A 25,703-nucleotide genomic window follows, 5' to 3' on the forward strand; every position below is an offset into this window, starting at 1 on the left:
CGTCTTTTTTTCTCAGCATACATGGAGATTTTAAATCAAGGTTCAAATTGGAAGCAGTATTGTGTAAATTTTGTGTTGAGCATGAGTGAAATAAAAGCCCAAGTGAAAGCATGTTCACTTCTGCTTTGACATAGATAAATATTATAGTCTAGGTTTTCTCTTTTGAGTTTTTTCTGGAAGTATTACCTTTCTTGTCTATAATCCTGTTATAAGATATGTAATTACAAATATTACTTGGGTAACTAAAGAGTTATAGGGGTGAAATTGTATAAAGATGATTAGACCCATGATCATAGATTTAGACCTATAAGGACCTGAGAGGCCATCTACTCCAACCCCCTCATTTTACAGATGAGGAAACTGAGGTCCAGGGAGGTTAAATGACTAGTCATATAAGTAGCAAATGGCAGAGATAGGTTCCTACAATGAACTGATACATTAAGAACATAAGACAGACAAATGAGTGTTTGGATTTGGAAAAAAGAAATTTCTCCATTCTTCTCCTGGACTTTATCTTATTAAAGAAACTCATGGTTCTGGTTTGGAGACCTCTTCTTATTTTAAATTATATCTATTACATCCATATTTTTCATCCAATCTAGGTCCTGGTATCTAATCCTCAGAACATTCTCCTCTTCATCCCAGGTGGACCAATTCACATCTCCATCAACAGTGTATTAGTGTACCTGTTTTCCTAAAGCCTTTCCAGCAATTGTCATTAAACCTTTTAGTTATTGTTTTCAATCTGGCAGGTATAAGGTTGAACTTCACAATCACTTCAATTTGCATTTCTCTAATTATTAGTGATTTGAAACACTTTTTTGTATGGTTGTTAATAGCTTGGAGTTCTTCCTTTGAAAACTTCATGTTTTTCTGTTCTTTGACCATTTATCTACTGAGGAATAATTCTAATTCTTATAAATTTGAAACACATCTGTATATATCTTGGTAACCAATTCTTTATCAGAAAAACTTACTGTAAAAATAATCCCCAGTTTATTTTTCCTTTCTAATCTTAGCTATACTTGATTTGTTTGTGCAAAAACTTTTAAATTTCATGTAATCAAATTTGACAGTGTTATCTTCTCTTATCCACTCTATTCTTTAGTCATAAAAGAAGTCTTAACCCATCCTTAAATCTAAAAGGTACTTTCTTTCTTGACCTTCCAGTTTCTTTTATAATGTTATTACATTTTATGTCAAAATCAACTATTTGGAGTTTATCTTGGTATATGGTTTGATATGTTTGTTTATACCTAATTTCTAACATTATCTTACCCCAGTTGCAGGGGTCTTTGCATTTGTGTTGGTACATTATATACTTAATCTGTTCCATTGATTGACTTCTTTATTTTTTAACCAGTACCAAATATTTTAATCATAATACTTTATAATATATAGTTTGACATCTAGTACTGGTTAGGCTCCCTTCCCATTCCTCCCCCCCCCCCTTATTGTCCTTGAGATTCTTCACCTTTAGTTCCTCATGATAAATTTTTTCATTTTTTTTCTAGTGTTATAAAGTAATCCTTTGGTAGTTTAATTGGGATGACACTGAATAAGTGTCTTTAAGTAGTGTTGTCATTTTTTATTGACTCAGCCACTATCTATGAGCAATTAACATTCCTTTAAATATTTAGGTATGAATTTCTGCAAAATCCTTAAACTTTTCGAAGATCAGCCTTCTCTCCCTCCCACTTTCCTTACAACACCCTCCCATTGAGAAAGCAAGAAAAACAAAACCTCTGTTACAAACATATATAGTCAAGGAAATAAAATTTCTCACTGGCCTTGTCTAAAATGTGTGTGTGTGTGTGTGTGTGTGTGTGTGTGTAGATAGATAGATAGATATCTATTCTTTGAGTCCATCATTTCTTTGTCAAGAGGTGGGCAACATATTTCACCATGAGTCCTCAGGAATTGTGGGTCATTGTGTTGATCAGAGTTTCCAAGATTTGTGTGTGTGTATGTGTGTACATGTGTACACACAAGAGACAATCCAGTAAACATTTATTAAATGCTGTTGTGTGCCAGGGATAGGAAAGCAGGAGCAGGGTTGGGGACCAGGATACCAGAGGTATCTTATCTTGTTCCATGGAATTACAACCAGGCAGGGCAGCAGATGCAAAGTAGAATGAACTGAATTTAGTTTCTGCCTTCTGTGGAAAAAAAGCATTGAGAGGAATTTGATTGGTACTGTACCCTCCTGAGGGCAGAGGAGGCTGAGGGAGTTGATGTCAATAAGGCTTGAGTGATTAGCAGGGTGATGAGTTTGTTTAGGAGTGATGAGCTTTTCCTGGGAGGGATATTTTGTTCATTCTGTTGAGTTGAAACCAGGCAGGGCAGCAGATAGAAAATGGAGACAGTGTTTTCCTCTTTTGATTTCTTTGGGATATAGGCCTAGTAGTGGAATCTCTGCATCAAAGGGTATGCATACAACCCTACAAAGTATAGGCATAGAGGGACTTATTTTTAAGTCCCTTATTTCATTATAAAAGCCATCTATCTACAATCCAAAGCAAGTATGCAGTGGAAATTGCAGAACTTTTCCCAATAAATGTGGGAGTGAAACAAGGATGCCCACTGTCCCCCCTATTATTTGATATAGTTCTGGGGAAGCAATAGCAATAAGAAGAGAAAGAAATTAAAAGCAAAATGATAGGTAAAGAGGAGATGAAGCTATTCCTATTTACAGATGATGTGATGGTTTGCTTGGAAAATCCTAGGGAATCAACAGATACTATTCGAGACAGTTAACAGCTTCAGCAAAGTTGTAGGCTACAAAATAGATCCTCAGAAATAGCTTTTCCATATAATAATGAAACACAAGAAGTAATAGAAGTCCCATTCTAAATAATTATAAAATGTTTCACCTACCATAAAATAGTGACCTTCAAGAAGCCACAACCCTGACTTTGAAGACCAAAAAGCTTTGGAACAGTGACGTCCATATTGGCATGTCTGGTTTTGAAAATAACATTAAGATGCTTTCCTAACAAGTCATAGAATTTCTATCACATTCCCAAAGTACTCTGCCTCTCTTCTGACTTTTCTGAGGTGCAATACATTTTTTATAATTAATCTGCCATTTTAGCCTCTTTTTCCTCCAGATAAATTGTCAAAATTCCCCTTGTGTCAACTGTTCGTTTACACTTACGTAAAGAAAATTCCAGATTTAGTGAACCCCTTGGTAACCAACATAAGGATAAGACTTTAAGGATTGGGGAAGGAATGTGATGGTTATTCATTATACTATTTGTTAAATGCTTTTTCAAGCCTTCATTTTCTTTCATATGACTTCACAATGAATGTTTCTGTTGTTTAGCCACCCTTTACAGTGAAAATTAATTTGTCCCTAAACCTCTCTTTAACATTTGCTATGAATTTTTGCTAGAAACAGCAAAAACTAAAATGAGATTTATATGTTTTATTGCTGTGAATGAGGAAATGTATATTGAATGTTATCATATAATTTTCTCTGGCATTGGCATTTATCTAAGTTTTATGTCTTTACAGACATAAAACTTTTAAAATCAGAAGTGTCCACTTAACATGGTCCATTTGTCCATGGTCCATTTTTATATCAGAAAAATCATGAGGTAGAAAAAGATGGCTCCCACCTTAGATGAGAGATTATCCTATACCTAAATTGTCATCTGCACACATGTATGCATTGCTTTGCATGTAGTGCAGCTGGTGGTTCTCTATTTTAGATTTAAAAGTCCTAATTAAAATTTTTTGTGTACTTGTGTCACTAGCTACAAGACCTTCTTACCAAAATGTGTTCGAGCAAAAATCCAAGATTATCATATTTTGACCCGAAAGCGAATAAGGTACAGATTCCGCAGATTTATTCAGCAGTTCAGCCAATGCAAAGCTACTGCCAGAAACTTGAAACTTAAATATCTTATAAATCTGGAAACTCTTCAGTCTGCCTTCTACTCAGAGCAATTTGAAGTAAAAGAACCTGGCAGAGGTCCTTCAGGTGAGGAGATTTTTGCAACCATTATAATAACTGGAAACGGTGGAATTCAGTGGTCACGAGGGAAACATAAAGACAGTGAGATCCTGACAGAACAGGTAATCCTTAATGATATGTTCTCATTCTTTATTATTTTATATTGAATGACAATAAAAAAAGTAATTCTGATACTTTAGGTTTCTGCTTTTCTCACCCTGTTAAACTCCCATTGAGGCCAATGGAAGTTTTGCTGTAGTAAACCTACAACAGCAGGGTCTGTTTCTGTAGTTGTTTTTTTCATTGTTACTGAATCATTTTTAATTAGTTTATTTCAGAGTACATATTTGCCATAATAACTTTGTTATGATTACTTAGAGAAAATAGGCTAATTACATTAAGATTGATTAAAACCTTAAATGCATAAACTAGTTGCTTTCTTTGTCTCTCTTTCATCTTTCCTTATTGATTCCAGAAGGGACAAGAGTTAAACAAAGTAGAAAAGAGAAAAAGAGTAAATGAAACCAGACAATTCTTATTTTTAATTGCTTTTATAGTAAAGAGTTACTTGCTTAACAGCTGGGAGCAATAAATTAGTCTTCCTTGTAAATTCTTAGTTCATATTATGGCTGCCATTTGTTGTTAGAGGATTATAGGGCATTAGAAAGGAGGTAATACTTTAATATCTTCTTATCTTAATGCTTTGGGAATTAAATTTCTAATACCTGTTAATTCTGCCTATAGTGGTGATTTGCATTCTGAATGTTGTATTTCTGGCACAGTAAAGTCAGAAACATGTTTTTCTCCTCCAAAAAGAAAGTTCATTGTCATTTTGAGATTACCAAAGGTAGAGAAAATGTCAGTTGATGTTGAGGTTTTCATTTAACATCTGTGTAGTAATAAAAAAAAAAAGGAAAAGTTGAGAATTCATAGCTTTTTTTAAGTTCTATTTTTGACCTACTTCAGTAAAGTTCGCTTAATTTTTTAAATATCAATCAATATTAACTGCAGGATTTACAGATGTACTGTGACTTTCCTGATATTATTGATGTCAGCATTAAGCAAGCAAACCAAGAAGGTTCAAATGAGAATAGAGTGGTGACTATCCATAAGCAAGACAGCAAGAATTTGGTAAGTTTTATTTGGATAACTTATAATTATTTGTTACTTATGTAATTGATTCACTTAATAGTCTAAAAACAATCCCAAAAAATAATCATTTGAGGCTTTTTTGAAATATAGATCTGTGGTCTGGTTTAATCTAAGTTGTATCCAGCTCAGTAATACTTTGTGGAAATACAAAACATTTCACGTGTCATATGAACAAAAGGGCAAACAATTTTTGAGGCACCTAGCTCAGAACCAGGTACAAATAGGCCTTTTAATATACAAAGAAAACAGGGGCAGCTAGGTGTGCAGTGGATAGAGTACCAACCCTGGAGTCAGGAGAACCTGATTTCAAATCTGGCCTCAGACACTTAACACTTACTACGTGTGTGACCCTGGGCAAGTCACTTAACCCCAATTGCCTCACTAAAAAAAACCAAAACAAAACAAAAAAAAGAGAAAACAGGATCATATGAACTTCTGATAGTATTTTTAAAAGTGTATATAATTTTATGGGGGCAGGGCAGGGCAATGAGGGTTAAGTGGCTTGCCCAAGGTCACACAGCTTTGTGATAGCAAAGAGATGGAACCAAAGTAGATGCCTACTGTTTAGGGAATAAATAAACAAATTGTGGTATGTGAATGTAAAGAAATATTACTGTGATGTAAGAAACAAATATGATGAATACAGAGAAGAATGGAAAGACTTGCATGTACTAATATAGTTAAGTAAGCAGAACCAGGTAAATAAACAAATCTGGTCTGAGGCCAAATTTGAATTCAGGTCCTCCTAAATCCAGGGCGGGTGCTTTATCCACTGTTCCACCTAGCTGCCCCACTGTACTTGCTGGATAGCTTCACCTGAATGTCCTGAACTTCAGCACAGGACCTCCGAAGGGGATTTTAATGTTTTTCCCCAGACCAGCTCCCTTTAGAAATGTCTTTATTTCTGTCAGCGGTGCTACCATTCTCCGTTTACTTTTTCACTCTTCCCTACATTCAGTCAGTTACTAAATACTATTGATTCTTGGTAATATCTCTTAGATTTGTCCCTGTCCTTTTCATTTTCATTGCCAAGACCATAATCCAGGGTTTCCCTGCTTCACCATTGGACCATCCAAGTAGTCTACTAGCTGGTCTCCTTAGCTGTCTCTCCTTGATTCAGTCTCTCTTATAAGTGCCAGCTTTATCATCCCCAAACATCTCTTTGTCATCCCCTTTGTTAAGAATCCTTCACTATCTTTGTTTTCCACTACTCCTCTTTATGAACCCTCTCCTCCAACTAAATTCCTTTATTCCTTGCTGCCTGAATAGCTTTCCCCCTTCTGCTTTAGTTGATTGCTCTCTCGCCTGAATTCTTAAAGTAGCTAATTTTTTAATTACCACTAAATGCCTTTAAGGAACTGGATAAATCTCTCTGACACTTAGAATATGGTTCTTTGTGTTATATTTCCTTTTTTGCATATTATATTTACTGAGTCACTGAAACTAGATTGTAAGCTCCCTTAGGACAATGGCATTGGGTGTACCTCTTTTTATATCTACTTTCTAACACTACACTTAGTAGCTACTTCATTTTTTAATTCATTAATGAAAATTATCATCTTTAAAAACTGGATTTAATTTCTACACAGTAGGTACTTAAAATAATGCTTGTCAATAGGAGTGAGGCAGCTAGCCTAGCTAGCACAGTGAATTGAGCGTTGGACCTGGAGTCAGGAAGAGCTGTGTTCAAATGTGAATTCAGACATTTACTGGCTCTGTAACCCTCAGTAAGTCACTTAACTTCTGTGGAGATAATAGTAGCTTTTACTTGCCAAGGTTGTTCTGAGGATAGACTGAGATAATATTTGTAAAGCTCTTTGCAGGAAAATTGCTATATAAATGTGAACAATTATATCTGATAAAGGCATCCTTTCCCTTTTCTTTGATAAAATGATAAGGAGTACACTCTTGCCCATAGAGCTTAAACCATATTATATGAAAATAATGATCAACAAAAGTGAACAACATTTCTGAAAAAAAAAACTAACATTAAAATTATATTTGATGTTCCATAGAGGTAGACTCCCATGCTTAAAGATGTATTTTTATATCTCTTTTTTGAGACCGAGCCTCATCTTTTGCAGCATTTAGTTTGATCATTTGTAATGGTAGTTGTCCACTCCTCCCCCACCACCTATCAGCATTGTTACAATTCTGTTTATTTGCCTGCTTCTGCTTACTTAACTATATTAGTACATGCAAGTCTTTCCTTTCTTCCCTATATTCATCATGTTTGTTTCTTACAGCACAGTAATATTTCTTTACATTCACATACCACAATTTGTTTAGATATTCCCTAAACAGTAGACATCTACTTTGATTCTATCTCTTTGCTACCACAAAAAGTGCTAATATAAATATTTTGGTGTATCTGCTTCCTTTCTTTTTTTGTCAGTGATCTCCTCAGGGGTTTTGCCTAGAAGTGGAATCTCTTGGTCAGAGAATATTTTAGTCACTTGATTACTGCTTTCCAGAAGCACATAGAAATTTAGTTGACTTGCCTAGAGTCACACAGCTACCAATTGTCAGGCATGGAATTTGAACCTAGGTCTTCCAGACTCTTAAGCCCAGCAAACTCTCCACCATACCAGGGTACCTATTTATTTATCCTTTTTTTTTTTTCAGCTCATCTGGGAGATGGTGAGGTACATGATGGGGACAAAGTAGGCTATAGATTATTTCCCGTGAATATCTGTATACAGTGAGTGGCATAAGAGAGAGGTTATTATAGAAATGTATGATCAGAAAAGCTGTGAGCTGGTTATTTGGTAAAAGCTAGGATTAACAGCTGGGTAACAACCAGAATGGTACATCAGTACTCTCAAAATGCAAGGAAACTTAGAGGAAGGCCCCTAACACATTGGGTATGTCTTCTGTGAGAGAATTTGGAAAAGAATCATACAAAAGATGAGGAGGCATGGAAGACTTTCATTTGTACTGAAGGAAGGAAAAACTATGCCAGTGAAGGGAATGCTTGGATCAATGACAACATCAGTCCAGTGAAGAATTGAAACTCCTAAACAAGGAGCAGCTTTGTGCTGCAGCTCAATAGTGTATCTTGATAGGGCACCAAGCCTGGAGTCAGGAAGACCTAAGTTTAAATCCAGCCTCTGACACTGACTAGCTTTGTGATGCTGGGCAAGTCACTTAGCTTTGTTTGCCTCAGTTTCTCTTCTGTAAAATGGGGATATTAATAACACCTACCTCCCTGGGTGAAACACAGTACAGTGCTTGGCACAGTAAGTGTCATCAATGTTAACTTCTTATTACTACTACTGCTTCTGCTTCTACTGCTGCTGCTGCTTCTGCTACTGCTACAGCTACTGCTACCACCACCACTTGGACATAGCAGCAGTTTAGTCAGTAAACATTAAGTACCTATTGTGTGCACGGACTTTTGCTAGATGACGAGGGGACACAAAGTCTATATAAAACATGTTTTTTTTATGATTGTCATTATTAATGATTGTTTTAGTCTATAAATAGTGCTTTGAATTGATCTTATCAAAAGCATGGGAAAGGGTTTACTTTAATTCCAGAAGTTTATGTTCGGTCATTTCAGCCATGTTTGACTATTCATGACCCCATTTGGGGTTTTCCTGGCAGAGATACTGGAATGGTTTGTGTTTCCTTCCCCAGCTCATTTTACAGATGAGGAACTGAGGCAAACAGGGTTAGGGGACTTGCCCAGGGTCACACAGCTAGTTAGCGTCTTCAGCCAGATTTGAACTCAGGAAGGTGAGTCTTCCTGGTTTCAAGCCCAGTACACTAATCTATTGTGCCACCTACCTTCCCTCAGAAGTTAGGAAGTTGAAATTAATTATATCAGTACTTAAACCCGTTGTATTTATCTAGCTGGTGATACCTGTCTCCTTTCATTCCCTTCCCCTCCACCCCCCCCTTCCATTTATTTCTTGATTAAATTCTGTATATCCATTCATATGATACATTTTTACTACTTGCTTCAATGCTTTGGAGAAGAGGAAATACAGAGAATAATGACACATGGTCTTTCCCCACAAAGAGCTTATAATAGAAAAAGATTTTGAAGTATATGAATATAGCTTGCATAGTATTTACAAAATTTTAGGACAAAAAAGAGATGTGAGCTTGGGCAAGAGGAGATGTAGTTTCTGGTCCATGGTCTACTAGAAATAATCTGTATAACCTAACATAGGGTTTTCAAATTAGAAGGCTTGGGATCTCAGAGATCATCTCACAAATTCAATCATATTGTTGTCAATGAATGCAAAAATTTCTATTTACCATTAATAAAATATGTTAGTTTAAAATATATTCATTTCATTAAAATGTCCCATTTTGTTTATGTCTTATAATGCATATAAGTGCCATGATCTACATATGTAGTTTATATGGTGGGGGGCAGGATTCATACTCAGTTTATTTTTTCTGATAAGGATATGGGATTGAAAAAAGGTTTGGAGACTACTATTCTGAAAAAATTTCCAAAACTTAGTAAGTTTCTAGGAATGGATAAGATACTTGGGAAAATCATTTTTGAGTTGAGGAACTTAGGCTCAGTGAGTTGAGGAGACTTCCTTAAGCTTATATGGGCTATGGGTGGCAGAGCTAGCATTCAAACACTTATTTAGAAAGCCCTTTGCAAATTTGAAAGTGCTATGTAAATGCCAGTTATTAATAATGACAATAAATATCTCTCAGTTTCCTTATCTCAAAAATTAAGGGATTAAGCATAATGGTCCCTCTAAAGCACCTTACAATTCAACTAAATCCAACAACTATTTAAAAAGGACTTAGTATGTACAAGGTGCTGGGAGACAAAGACAAAAGGAAGTAATCCATGCCTTCACAGAGCTCATATTGTACTGTGGGAATGCAATATGTACACAAATATTTCCACAGGACAAGATGAAACCAGGCCTCCTCTTGCCCCTACCCAAGTCTCATCTTTCATCCTAAAAATTTGCAGATACTATGCAAGCTATATTCATATACTTCAGTGTCTTTTTCTATTATAAGTTCTTTGTGGAGAGATCATGTCTCATTCTTCTCTGTATTCTCCTTTCTCTCAATTAAGTATTAGGGAGTATAAGGGTAGGCTTTATGAGATTTTTGACTCTAAAATTTTGTGATTCTATGAAATAATTGCACATAATTTGTAGTTGTAAAAAATTTTATGTGCATACAAAAGTTGGGAATATTTTAAGGGCATAACTACCTTGCTACCATTGATTGCCCGAACTTTTTAGAAAGATAACAAAACATAACTAGATGATTTAATCTTGAGGTATAGTGGATGGTGTTTTCTCCCTCATTACTGATCTGTAGAATTTCAGGTTTTATTTTTCCAACACTTTCCTGTGAAATCAGTGATAGGTCATGCTCAAATGGCAGAAGATTGTAGTCATACAATTAAAGATACTATTCCTTCCTGAGCAGAATAGCTATAGCTTTTTTTAAAAAAAGTATTTCATAAGATTTAATTGATTCTTCTTAAATAAATGTTTTCCTTTTTGAAAAGCATATACTCTGCCCACTCTTTCTCTAAATTTAGGAAGTCTTGATTGAGATGAATGTGTGTGGCCAATTTGACAGCAAACAAGTGGTTTTAAAGCTCCCTGTCTTTGTTACTATTGAGAATTATTTTTTAGTTCTTTTTTCCCTCTGAGCACAGTTGAGCTTATTGAAGTTATTTGCTATTTTCTGTTCTCTGAGCTTACAAGGCTACTCTGAATAAATTGATTTCATTTCATTTTGACTACTTTACTCAAACTTGATAAACACTATTATTTATCTTTTTTGTTCCTTTTGTCCTTCAGAAGGTATAACAGCCTGATAACATACTTTTTATCCAAATAAAGAAATGAAGGAATTGTTGCTTTTCATTGTGTTTCATTTGTCAATATTTTGTTCAGTTCTGGAAACTTGTTAAGCCTTGTGTATTCTTCTAGACCACTAGGCCAGTATTCTCCAAACAACTTTAATCATATACCCCTTGATAAGCATTTACCCCAATATATGTGTAGTTATTTATAAATTACAGTCATACCTCAGCACTTGGTGGCTTTGAAACTAGCCAAATTTTGTATTTGACGCATTTTGACAAGAAAAAAATGCTTCAGCACTTGAAGTATGCTTGGTACCTATTGCACTTGCTAAAACCTGTATGAGTCAAGACATCACCCTGCATCCCATCTCTCTGAATGAAACAGAAGAACAAGGCATTAGTCTCACAGTAACTCCGGCTCAGTGCAGAATCCCACATATTTTGCCGTGTACTTTCTTGTGCTTTTTTTTTTCTTTCCATTTTCTAAGAATGGAGAAAATTCATGATCACAACACAAAATCCCAGGAATATAATCATCTCTTCCTTTCCCCTTTGGGCTTGGATTTGCCCCTGAATAAATCCTTTTCACTTTAGATGTTCATTGAATCACTATGGGAAAATCGAGTTTTCTTCATGCTGTTGTAGACAAGGTCTTCTCTCTGAGTCTTCAAATGCCATGATTAAAAACTCTCTCATCTATCCCTGGAGTATATTGGCGTGGCCCTTCTGTTGCCTAAGGAGTGTGAGCCTTTTGGGATTTGTGTGTCTTTCAGTGTGCCAGCTGTAACCAAACGTTTGATTGAAAGTGTAGCCCAATTAGGCTCACGGAGATCCATCCCAGAAGAAACAGGGCCTACAGAGCCCAAACAAAAACCAGACTGAGGAATTGGTGCCAGGAGCAGAGGGGATGGGGTCCTCCATGCTGCCCCTCAGAACTGATTCCCCACAGAAGTTTAGGGAGGGGGAGTGGGGAAAGGTCAGAAAACAAGTGGCCTAGCCACAGTTGAGCGTCCACTATCCCTGAGAACAAACTAGGGCCAAAAGACAGAGCCCAGGCTATTGTCAGCTACTCAAGGAACTTTCTGAAACCCTCCTCCTCTTTGCAGCTGTTACTGCCTGTGACCCACTACTTCCACAGCCTTTGAGAAGAAGGCTTCTCTTGCTTCTCTTTTAAGGTCTGCTTTCACCCCTCCTAAGAAATGGAGCAGCAGGTTGGGTGTGTTGGGTAGGGTACTTGATGTTCCTCTGGCAACACATCCTTAGGTGCTGGGAGCCCATTATTTCAGACAGCATAGCAGCATCCTCTCCTCCATACATGACCCCCACCCCATCCCCATGTCCCTGAAGGAAATGGATGTTTGTACTTAAATCTGGTTTGAGGTCCCCCTGCAAATCCAATGATGAGTAGTCATTGTGGTTGGGGTGGAGGGAGGTGCAGGAGGGTGTGACAGGATGGAGAGAGGAAATTTTGGGGCTAGGGAAATGAAACAATCAACTTTTTTAAATTAATATTTTATTTTTTTCCCGTTACATGTAAAGATAGTTCTCAACTTTTGTTTATACAAGCTTTCCAATTTCAGATTTTTCTCCCTCCCTCCCCTAGACAGCAGGTAATCTGATATAGGTTATACATACACACACACACACACACACATACACATACACACACACACACATAATAACATTAATCATATTTCTGCATTAGTCAGAAACAATCAATTTTTAAAAGTTGTCTTTTGTTATTTTTTTAAATAAAAATGAAAACTCATCAATTTATAAATTACCAAGTAAAATGTGAAATTTCTGGGGTTCAGAAATGAATTGTTTCAATTTATGTTACTTCTTATGGGAAAAATTTGTTCAGTACTCATTGTTTTTGTCACTTGTGCCTTCTGGAACCAATTAATGATGAGTACTAAAGTACTCATACCACTGTATGTACATAGATTACTGTACTTAAATACATTATAAAACATACTCAAAATAGAAACTTAAAAGGAAGAGAAAAAGATGAAATAAATTATATTTTTAAATGTTTTATTAATGGTACCCAAAATTTCTTTTCACCTCACTAAGAGCAATGTGGATGAATATGATTTGTGATTTTTTTAAAATTTTGGTTAACACTTTGGGATTTAGTCATTGAAGATATGGTTCTGCACTTAATGGTTCTGCACTTAGAGCTTAATTTGACATTTGGTTTTAATGACTTTCATGGCTAAAAAGATACCTCAAAAATAGCTACAGATAGAAGAAGCACGTTATTGACTGAGTTAAATCAATATACTCATTTTTCAACCCCATCCAACAATAACAAAGATTTTTGTTGAAATTTAGCCTGCAAATGTTCATATTGCACTAAGTTAAGATCAAAATGAGTACATAATTTGGACAGAGTAATTTGGAACTATACCCACAGGGCTATAAAACTGCATACAGCAATACCACTACTAGATCTGTATCTCAAAGAGATCATATCCACATCCAGAGAAAGAACTGATGGATTCTGAATGCAGATAGAAGCATACATTTTTTTTTGCTTTATTTTTTTTACTCTGTTTTCTTTTGCAACATGAAAATATTTTTTGCATGACTGTATATGTATAATCTGTATCTAATTGGTTTCCATTTCAGGGAGAAAACAGGAAGAGGGGAAAAGAATTTGGAACTCAAAATTTAAAAAAATGAAAGTTCAAAATTGTTTTTACATGTAATTTGAAAAAAAGTTTTTTTTAAAGAAAGCATGTCTCTACTCCCTACTTAGTGGTACAGGCATGAAAAAGGGGGTCATATGGAAAGTACTGCATTTGGATATTATTGTTTGAAGGGTATGCTCTGAAACAGTAACTTTTATCCTTAAAGACTAGCTACAGGTATCTGAATATATCTAGTTTTATTCTCATTTTTCCTGTTGCTCTGGAGAAAATATGTCTAGAAACTAGAAAGCAGTTCTCTCTCTTGATAGTGTGACATTTAAAATTAAATGTACGGGGGCAGCTAGATGGCGCAGTGGATAGAGCACCGGCCCTGGAGTCAGGAGTACCTGAGTTCAAATCCGGCCTCAGACACTTAACACTAGCTGTGTGACCCTGGGCAAGTCACTTAACCCCAATTGCCTCACTAAAAAAAAAAAAAAAAAAAAAAAAAAATTAAATGTACGGTCCCCTATTTCTGTCCTTAGTGTATCTTGTTAAGGTCACCTGGCTGTGGGGGAAGAGGAGGGGTCCATTTCACTCGCTTGTAGGTTTCCTATCAGCCTGCTACTAGAGACTCTTTCCTATATTTAATGTTAACCTGAGCTCTAGAACTCACCCATGGGTATTTTTGTGTATTTTCAAATTAACTAATACAATTTCAATCCATTATCAGCAAGCTCAGAGTCCCCACCAGTTCATCAAATATTGCTTAATAAAGTGAAGAAATCTCTTTTTCTAATAGAGATTACTTATACCTCGGTATTAAATCACTTAAACTCCTGTGATTAAGTAAATCTAAAAGATACTGAATTTACATTTTATTAACAATGAAATCAACAAATAATAAAAAAGACATGGATATTTATTTTATAGTATTTTGGCTGTAAGAACAATCACAACCAGATCACCTTAAACCCTCCTTTTCATGTTAGATGGTGTCTCTGTACTTCCAAGTACACACTCCCACATCATTCAGTTCAAGCAGGCTAACAAAGTCTCTTAGCAAAAATTTTCTTCAAAACAGTTCCATCAAGAAAGGAGGCCTCGGGGGCAGCTAGGTGGCACAGTGGATAGAGCACCGGCCCTGGATTCAGGAGGACCTGAGTTCAAATATGGCCTTAGACACTTAACACTTACTAGCTGTGTCACCCTGGGCAAGTCACTTAACCCCAATTGCCTCACCAAAAAAAAAAAGAAAGAAAGAAAGAAAGGAGGCCTCTCCAAACATGACAGGAAAATAATATCTTCAGTTTCTCCCAAGAGATAACTCTTCATAGTCTTTCTTCAGACTTACTTATCATAAACTTCTTTTTATAATGTTTCTTCTTAAAATTAAATTGACAGTTCTCACAAAAAGAAGTTTCTGTTTTTTATTTCTGTTTTCATAGTTCATCTTCTACATAAGGGGTTTTTAACTTAGGGTCTACAAAATTTTTTCCAATATATTTTGATAATTATATTTCAATATAATTGGTTTCCTTGGTAGTCCTTTGTATTTCATTTTATGCATTTGTAAATATCCTAAGAAAGAATATATAGGTTTTGCCAGACTTCTAAAGGGTTCTACAACAAACAATAAAAATAAAAGGTTAAGAATACCTTAGATATTAAAAATACTTAGATCTTAAGAAATAAAAAATAAAAGACTCCCCCTACTCCAAAGGAAGAAGCACCCCAATATAATGAGATTTATAGTTCTACACTCCCAACTAAATTGCCTTTTTAGAGAATTCCTTTTGACTCTTAAAAGATTCGGTAGCAATATTTGTGGCTCTGTGGTACATCTAGTGAAATAGGTGTTATTACATTTATTTTAAACATTGACTGATTTATTTTTAAAAGTCTAAAGTTTATTCTTGAATTATTCTATTTGCCATGCAATCTGCCTTCATGTGGTTTAGAATGCTTTTAGGTTTTAGAAATTCATATTGGAAGAAGAAATTGATTTTGTTCAATTAGTCAAGTTTCTATTGCTCCTAACTTTGGGATAATCTCCTTTACATGTATAACATTTCACTATTCCTTCAAATGGACTTTACATACAGTTACTGTATCTTTAAGAGCCAAATGAAATTTTATGTAAAGAGTAGTTTGACCTGTATATATTTTTTATATTTGCAACAAACATTTATTTTATTTTTTCCAGTTACCTGTAAGGGTAGTTTTCAACATTCATTTGGGACTTTGTTTTCATAAGGGAAGAGGTATACACCATTATAGTGGAGATGGGGTTCTAGGTGACTCTGTGACATTTCTCATAGCCAAAATATTATAAATAATTATCTGTCTCAGTTTATTGAGTTCATTTGTTAACAAATCGTACTTTCAGTCATTTTAGTAAGTAGTAATTGGGATTTAAGATTTTTAATACACAGAAATGTGAGTAATTATTGTTAGAAAAGGCTTCTTCAGCTTATTCTCTAAATAATATTTATTGAATTGGAGTGGGGCTCAAGCTAATTTATTGATTAGAAGAGGTTGCAATTGTATTGATTATTAAATATCCAAACATACCCCTGGCTTTCCCTAAAGCTTAAGATAATAAGATTAAAATGAGAACAAGTCCAGTAGTCTGAGGGGTGACATATAAGAGAGGATTGCTTGATCCATTTAACCTTACTGCACATGTATATTACTCTCTAAAGATTTTAGGAAACCCTTTAACAGGCCATATGTGAGAACGCTGTGACATAATTTTGGAAACTTTTGTTCAAATTTATTTTCAGTATTTTAGAGGTGGAAAAGGTCTATCTACCTCTTTTAAGAAATTTGTGGGGATAGAGTAGAAAGAGGAAGATCAACAGAAAGTTAGCTTCTCAAAGCTATAGAAACCCCATGACTGAACTAAGATGGACTAATGTATTGAGTATTGTGAAATCAAAAGGAAAGGAGTAGAATCAATAATATAGCAGCTCAATTATAAAGAATAACCTTTTCCTGATTGGGAGGACAGTAGTCAAAGGAAATGTAATTCAGTGTAATGTAATTCAACATTTTAAATTTTATTTTTATTTTTGTTTTAGCAACAAATGGAGAAAGCATAGAGAAGTGTTTCTGTTCTATATTTGGGCTTCAAGGCTTATTAGCCAAAATCAGGAGGTAAACTGATGCCTTCTTTCTTTGACCAGAACAACTAACTATCCAAGGGCATTTGTACAAACATGGTTGTAAGTCATAATAAATCAGATATTAATGTGTCACATGCAAAGATTATAGAAGGAACATGTTGCAACATATTTCAACTTCAGTCCTATGTTAATAGCAGCTCCAGTAAACAGAAGCATGTGGATATAAAAATAAAGAGCTCTCAATTAGGAAAAAGTTGACCAGTTTTAAATTAGGTTAAGTAAATCTGCAAGTGAGATGCTTGACATGATAAAAGACTTCAGTGTAGGATAGGAAGGAAAGTTGTACATTATGATAAGCATGAGGTGGTTGTGACTGATTAAAATATTGAGGTCAGAAATTTTGTGCGTGATTGTGATAATAGTGGCTAACTAGTTAAATTTAGACAAAGGAAAATATACTCATTCTGAAAAAAAAAGTTGAATGTGAGCAAAGTTTCTGAAAAGGTTGTACCATACATTTTGGATGATGAACAAGAAATCTTTAACACATGCTGATCTTTCAAGGAAAACTGGACAAAATAAAATGTTTTAGAGGAAAATGCTAATCAGTGATGAAATACAGTGCTTCTAATATGACTCGGAGCGTCAAACTCTATAATGGAAAAATTCTAGTACTCCTTCAAGATATAAGAAAGCCTGAATGGTAAAATAAAAAAAGACACTGTTGATTTGTTTCTTTTACATTAGTGTCATTGTTTTTCAAGCTTCAGATAATGAACTCTGAAATATTTGATTTTTGCCTAATGTAAAAATGTAGAACTGACTTCTCTGACATTACTGTGTTTTGACTTATGATGTGCTTTCTGTGAAATGATTTTTCTTTAAAATGGTAACATCCAACTTTGTCATCTGCCTTTAAGTAATACAAATCTGCTTTGAAAATATAGGAGATAGATTTTTCCACTGTCAAAAATATACAAAAATAATTTCAGGAATAGTCACGTCTTTGAAATTAATATGTAGTTTCCTGAGGTTGCTTTCTAGAGGAAATGTTCAATTTAAAAATATATTTGTTATAAGAATCCATCTCCTTGACATATTTACAAAACACATTAGAAAAAAACAGATGTTTTACATAATTGCACATGTATAATTTATATCTGATTGTTTACTGTCTCAGGGAGAGTGGAAGAGAGAGGGGAAGGAATAGAATTTTGAACTCAAAACTCAAAAAAAGTTGAAAATTGTTTTTACATGTAATTGGGGGAAAATATTAGAAAAAGACAGGGACTGTATTTTCCCTATCTTTATATACTCAGTGCTTAACACAGCACCTCATTCATAAAAGCTTAATAAATGCTTGTTGACAGACTGAATTATTTTTGTTTTGGTATTTGCTTCAGTTGCTGTGTTTAATAAATGAAGATAGTGGGTAAATATGGGTAGTTTGAGAGATAAAGCATTTATTAAGTCCTTACTATGGAACCACAAACTGTGTTAAGCACTGTAAATACAAATGTATTACAAGCAAACTAGACAGTCTGTGCCTTCAAGGAATTTACATTCTAAGGAAAGAAGACAACACATAAAGGGAAGTTTAAAAGTGGGGGGGGGGGGGCGCAGCTAGGTGGTGCAGTGGATAAAGCACCAGCCCTGGATTCAGGAGTACCTGAGTTCAAATCAGGCCTCAGACACTTGACACTTACTAGCTGTGTGACCCTGGGCAAGTCACTTAACCCCCATTGCCCCGCAAAAAAAAAAAAAGTATGGGGGGGGAGGGGGACTTGTATGAGTAGTCTTGTAATTGTGCAGTGGTAATGTTTAAAATTAGCTCCAAAGTAAATGGCTAAAACACAAAATAATTCTCATTTTGTTTCTTTTTCAAAAGCATCCATTATTGCTTTAACATTCAAGCCAAGCTAAACTTTATTGTCTTTAATTCAGCCAAGAATTGTCTACTGAGTAACTCTCAACTTCTTTAGTACTACAGTATCTTGAGAAAGGAAGGTTGAATGTAATCTTTACCTGGAGCTCATAAAATTCTTTTTTCTTTTACTTGATTGAAGCCAGTGACATTAACTTGAAATTCTAGTTCCCTGCACAAAATTTTATAAAAAGCTCCTTCTAGCCCATGTAGTTGGAAGAAATAATGTCTTTCTTTAAAACAAAAATGAGAAATATCTATAAGATTCTAGATAGCTGAATTGTTTTTTTGTTTTTTGTTTGTTTTTTTAAATCACAGTACAGATCACTAAAGAATATCATGAAATAACTTTAAAAGTTTTTACTAAGCAGCTCTTCTGCATCAGGCACTGTGTTGGCCCCTGAGGATGAAAGTATAAAGAATGAAATAATACCTTTTTGCACTGAGATTACATTCTAATGAGGGAGACAATAAGTACATTTAAAATATAATATAGCATAAATAGAAAATTAATGAAGGCATACAGACATACACTCTGAAAGTAGTTCAATAGATGGTATAAGAGCTAGGGCACTAGTTGTTGCAGGGAATCAGAAAAGGCTTCCTGCAGAAGATGGTTCCTAAGCTACATCTTAGAGGAAAAGAGAGACTCAGTGACATGGAGGTAGGGAAGAAGTGCATTTCAGGGCTGGAAGACCTCCAAAGCAAAAGACACTGAGATGGAATGTCCTAAGTGAGGAACAGAAAGACCAGTTTGGCTGGATTGCTGAGTGAGCATAATACCTAATGAGGCTAGGTTGGAGCCAAGTTGTATAGGGATTTAAAAGCCAAACGGGAATTTATATTTTATCCTACAGGCAATAGGAAGCCACTGTAGCTGGTTAAATAAGGGAATCACATAAACCTGTACTTAAGGAAAATCACATAGGCACTGCAGTGTAGGGTGGACTAGAGACTTGAAACATGGAGATCAGTTGGGAGGCTATTACAATAATCTAGGTAAGAGGTGATGAGGGCCTGAACTAAATCGTTACCTGTGTGAGTGAAGAAAAAGGTTCTGATCCAGGAGACGTGAAGATAAAAAGAGCAAGATTTAGCAACCAGCTAGCTAAGTAGGATGAGAGAGAGAAATTGAGAATCATGCCAAGATTACAACCTGAGGCACTGGAAGGATCATACTGCCTTTATCAGAAATGGGGAAGTTTAACTTTTGAGGAGGGACTAGGTGAAAGGAAAGAGAGAGTAAAGTCAATGCTGTGGGGAGGGAATAGGAGGAGGGAAATACAATTAGCAATATGAGCTGTGGAAAAAATTTTGAAGCAAATATGTTTGATAAAGGCCTCATTTCTCAAACATATAAAGAACTGAGTCAAATTGATTAAGATAAGAGTCATTCCCCAATTGGTAAATGATCAAAAGATATATAAACAGTTTTCAGATGAAATAATCTTTTTTGGGGGGGGGCAGGGCAATGAGGGTTAAGTGACGTGCCCAGGGTCACACAGCTAGTAAGTGTCAAGTGTCTGAGGTTGGATTTGAACTCAGGTCCTCCTGAATCCAGGGCCAGTGTTCCATCCACTGCACCACCTAGCTGCGCCCCCCCAAATGAAATATCTATAGCCATATGAAAAAAAATGCTCTAACTCACTAATATGCAAGTCAGACCAATTCTGGGGTACTACCTCATACCTATTGGATTGGATAATAGGACAGCAGAGGAAAATGAGAAATGTTGTAGGGGATATTGGTGAAACAAGACATTAATCTACTGTTGGTGGAGTTGTAAACTGATTCAAACATTCTGTAGAGCAATCTATAAAACCATGCATACTCTTTGACCTGCTAATACCATTACCAGGTTGGTATCCAAAAAAAGATTTTAAAAAACCAAAAAATTAAAGGACCTATATGTACCAAAAATATTTATGGAAGCTCTTTTCTGGCGGCAAAGAATTTGAAATTAAGGGGATGCTCATCAATTGGGGAATGGCTGAAGAAATTGTGGTGTGTGATTATGATGGAACACTATTGTGCTGTAAGAAATGATGAGCAGCATGCTCTCAGAAAAACCTGGAAAGAACTGATGCAAAGTGAAATGTACTCTGTACAAAATAACATCAGGATTGTAAGCTGTTCAACTGTGAATGACTTGGCTATTCTTAACAATACAATTCTCCAGCACCAAGGCAATCCAGAGAAAGAACTGATAGTGTCCGAATACAAATAGAAAATTTTTTTTTAGTTTATTTTTCTTGAAGTTTTTTTTGTCTGTTTTCTTTCCCAACCTGACTAATATGGAAATGTTTTGTATGACTACACATCTGTAACTTATATCGAATTGCTTGCCTTCTTAAAGGGAGGGGGGAGGGAGGGAGGAAGGAAGAGAATTTGGAACACAAAATTTTTAAAATGCTTTAAAAATTGTTTTTACATGTAATTGGGGAAAATAAAATTCTAAATTAAGATTTTAAAAATGAAAAAATAAAAATAAAGAATGGGGAAGTTTAGAAGAAGGGAGGATTTAGGCAGAAAAATGATGACTTCGGTTTTAGAGATTTTGAGTTTAAGATGCCTCTGGGATATCCTATTTGAAGTATCTAATAGGTCATTGGTGATGTGAGACTGAAACTCAGGATAGAGAATGGGTCTGTCCGTGTTGATCTTCCTAGAACTCTTTCAAGAGCCTCTTTATGACATATGTGTATGTATGTATTATATTGAAATATATTAATTTGTTTAAGGAATATCTTTCAAGTTATTATTGGCTTAGATTTCTTTATATAACAGTATTCTTAGACATTTAGGAAATTCTCATGATAATGATGCCATGCATAAAAGACTAGAGTAAAAAAGTTATACTTTTAAAATATAAATTGCCTAAAGCCTCAAAAATTTCTGCTACTCTTTCCAAATTACATTTTGTGGTTTTCTTGGAGCTAAATGTGATAGAATCAATCAAACAACAAGCATTTATTTAGCATCTACTGTGTACCCCGCACCAACATGTGAAAATATGTTTTCAGTTTCATAAATACAGCAGTGGTGACAGAATTTGAAACTAATTTTTACTTTTTATATCATACATAGCAACATAATTACATTCAAACTAGGACTTCTCCATTCTCATTTGAGAATGACAGACAACATTTTAGAAGTCGGAGCTCTTGTGCCAACATCACTAAAAAACATTTTGTTTTCTTTCCCCAACTAGATTGTAATCATGAGGGCAATAATCGGCCCTTCAGTTTGTTTTGTATCTTGAAAATACCTAATGCATTCCTCTCTACACAAACATCAATCAAATACTGACGTTTTAACTGAAATCACAAGGTGCTTTTTCTGCTCCGGTATAATCAATGATGAGTACTCTTGTACTAGGGTTTTTATGGTTAGTGTGGCTATCATGATAGCCTGAAATGGTCAGGAGCCTATGTGATTAGTACTTCTCATAAAAAGTAGAAGCTTGAAGGGATTTCCCCTGTGTAGTAGGTAGATGTGAGTCAGAAATACTGTTATATGCAACCTGTAAAAAACCTTTGAGATTCGATCATTGATGTATCTATGATTTTTGATAAAACAATAACTTTGTAGAACCCACAGATTAGAACCCTGTGGATTAAGTAATATCACACCTGTAAAAGAAATAGCAAATACTCTTCCTGCTCTTAAAAAACAGAAAATTAAATTCTGGTGATAATGTACATATCTAAAATGACTAAGTGCCTGGGGATTAGTCAGAGCCTGTTGGTGTTAATTTTTTTAGGTTGATAGTTGTTTTGTTTTGTTTTGTTTTTTGGTGGGGCAGTGAGGATTAAGTGACTTGCCCAAGGTCACACAGCTAGTAAGTGTCAAGTGTGAGGTCAAATTTGAACTCAGGTCCTCCTGAACTCAGAGCCAGTGTTTCATCCACTGTGCCACCTGGCTGCCCCCGGTTGATAGTTTTTAAAGGAGACAGAGAACATGGCTTGAGGGGAAGAAAGGGGAAGACCTTCTGGGAGAGAATTTTCTATAAATAAAATAAACAAATGATGGTAAAACAAAGTAGCATGACCAGAGCAGATGAAGTACATTGAGGTGGTAATGAGAGATGAAAGAGGAACATTTTTCTTTTAAAACAAATGTAACAAAGGCCTTCTGGCAGCTAAGAACATTTACTGTTGCATTTAAGGAGCATTTTTCAAATGAAAAATTAGAAGACTTCCCAAGTATTTGTGAGCTATGAGATTCTTTGCTTTTCTATGATTATTTCTATTTTAAAAATTTAGAGATTGAGCAATCTTTATGATTCTTTTAATAATAAAAACACATTTATATAGGACTTATGTGCCTAGCACTGTGCTAAGTGCTTTACCATTTTTATCTCTTTTGATCCTCACAACAATGCTGGGAAGAAGGTGCTATCATTATCTCCATTTTACAGATGAAAAAACTGAGCAGAGTTTAAGTGACTTTGCCAGGGTCACACAAGTAGTAAGTATCTAAGGCCACATTTGAACTCAGGTCTTCCTGATTCCAGTCCTGTTAGTCTATCCACTGTGGAACCAGTTGCCCTCAGCATATTTATTGATTTAGTCATAAAAGTAATTTGCCACTATCAGTTTCACAATTTTTGTTTTCAGTGATTTCTATTTATTACATTTTGAATGATTTTTTTTTACTTTTAACATAATAAATAATCCAAACCTCTTCCTATCCTTCTTTGTAACTGAAACATGATATTCTAAGGCTCCCGATTATGTAAATATATTTTTTGAACTGCACCAGTGATTTCAATGCCTTGGTAAACTCTCAGTCAGGAGCTTTCTCTATCAATAAAAATTGATAACTTCTTTTTGTACCTTAGCTTTAAAGAGTCTCCTAGTGGTATTAGGAGATTAATTCACTTGTCCAGAGTCATTCAGCCAGTATGTGTTAGAAGAGGGACATAATTGCAGGTACATAATGATATTCTAAAATGTTTTGGTTTCTTCATTTTAATAAACATTTATCAAATATCTACTTTGTGCTACTTTATAGGAGAAAAACAAAATTTAGATAAAGTCCTCATTTTCATGGAATTTACTTTGAGTAGGGGAGAAATAAAATATGTACAAATTATTAACTATAAAAGAGGAAATAATGCCTGATAAGTGTATTAGAAATGTGTGAAACACTGTGAAAACAATGTGTGAAACAAGGAATGCATAAGATAAGGCCAAAGAATTGACAGTGTGGACAGGGGGTAAAAGTGTTTGTGAAAAAGTCATATTCTGTGGTGATCCCCATTATTAGTGTTGAAGAAAAATTTAAGGTTGTCTTTCTAAGCCTAAATTGTAAGAACTGACATAATAAAAGGAAGAAAAAAAAGCATAGTTATCATAGTAAGACTTTAGTATTTTCTTTGAAATATATTTCTGGAATGCTACATATGTCATAATGGAATATAAGAATATATTAATAAGCAGGTAACTTTTTGAATTATCATTGCCTTCTATTAACATTTGATGCTGTAAGAAATGTAAATGTTCACAACTTAAGAAAAATGTACAGTTATTAGGATGCATTGTCTTTGTATTGGCATTGATTAGATGCTTCTTAAACCGTATTGGTAGATATTCATTCTCTTTTCTACCTCATTGTCTTCAGGAAATTGAATTTCCCACATTGAGAGAAGCTCTGTCTTTTGTAGCATTAATTGATGGATACTATAGATTAACTGCAGATGCACACCATTACCTCTGTAAAGAAGTAGCACCCCCAACAGTCCTTGAAAATATCCAAAGCAACTGTCATGGCCCAATTTCGTAAGTAAAATGCATACTACTAAAATTGTAGGGAGGGGAGGGCGGGATCAGGATACTTTGTACAACAGAAATAATGACATATTAATCCCAATCAGTATGCTTTTAAAATTTTGTTAACTATCTGAATATCCTTAAAGATACCCAACCTATATGTCATATGTAAGTAAATTTTCAAAGCCAGTTTTTTTTCTTTTAACTTGCTTCAAGTTGTCAGTGGCAATATGAATATGATTTTTTCCTAAGACTTTGATGCCATTTTAATTATTAATTATATACATGTATATTACATTAGTACATGCCTTAGAATCAGTTACACACATAGAGCTTTATGCCATCTTGACTTATGAAGTAATCAAAAATAGTTGTATTATGAAAGAGAATACTCATTTTAAATATAGAATTATGATCAGAAGACAGAAGACTTCAGGAAAATAAAATCATTGTTGTTTCTGGCAGACTTTTTCTACCACAAAAGTCATCAGTGTCCTTCTGTGTGTTTCCAAAGCAATAGGAGGATCCCTAATTTTGGTTTCAACTCAGTATGAATAATTAATAATTTTTTTTCTTAGAAGAATTACCTACAACCATAAAGAATAAAGACTCTCAACTTTTTGGAGAACCTTCAAATCTTTTGATTATAAATATTTGGTCCTACTGTCCACAGTGATTCCTCTATTTGAAACTTTTGTTGTGTATATAAATGTAACATAAAGGAAAAATCTGGTTTTGAAATGTGAATATATATATAATGTATATATTTATACACATACATATATGTGTGTACCCATATTAATATTAATTGTACCCATAATATCATTTTCCTGGTAAACAGATAACTTCTTCTTTACCTTCAGGATGGATTTTGCCATAAGTAAACTGAAGAAAGCAGGTAATCAGACTGGCCTCTATGTCCTTCGATGTAGCCCTAAGGACTTTAATACATATTTCCTCACTTTTGCTGTTGAGGTGAGTAAACTATGTTGATGAACTATAGTATCCTGCTTATCAGAACCAGAAAAAACTTATTTATTCCAAACATTTTTGCACATTTAACTTTATTCCTCAGTCTATAGTCAAAATTATAACCATCCTTTGGGTATGATAACTTACATATTATTACTTGAACTCCCACTTTTAGTTTGCAAGGAATGGGAACACTTTTATTCTTCCAAGATTCCTTTTATGTCTTAAACACCTAAAAGATCAGTGATTTTGTCCACGTGAGTGCTTGCTCCCCTGTTATAACTCTCAACTCATTTGGTGCTTTAGTAGGTAGTCTTTGTTATTTGATATTACTGAAAAAGTTCATCACC

General features: G+C 34.8%; 1 protein-coding gene across 2 annotated transcripts in view; it reads left to right on the forward strand.

Annotated features, from left to right (window-relative positions):
- JAK2 (Janus kinase 2) overlaps positions 1-25,703 on the forward strand; it is a 151,807-nt gene that overhangs the window by 79,379 nt on the left and 46,725 nt on the right. For both annotated transcript variants that reach the window (XM_043989280.1, XM_043989289.1), the window contains 4 exons: positions 3,759-4,080; positions 4,970-5,089; positions 24,233-24,390; positions 25,245-25,356. In XM_043989280.1, the coding sequence (XP_043845215.1) occupies positions 3,759-4,080; positions 4,970-5,089; positions 24,233-24,390; positions 25,245-25,356 (712 nt within the window). The remainder of the gene's footprint in view (positions 1-3,758; positions 4,081-4,969; positions 5,090-24,232; positions 24,391-25,244; positions 25,357-25,703) is intronic.

This window comes from Dromiciops gliroides, chromosome 1 (assembly GCF_019393635.1).
Source record: "Dromiciops gliroides isolate mDroGli1 chromosome 1, mDroGli1.pri, whole genome shotgun sequence".
Lineage (NCBI taxonomy): Eukaryota > Metazoa > Chordata > Mammalia > Microbiotheria > Microbiotheriidae > Dromiciops > Dromiciops gliroides.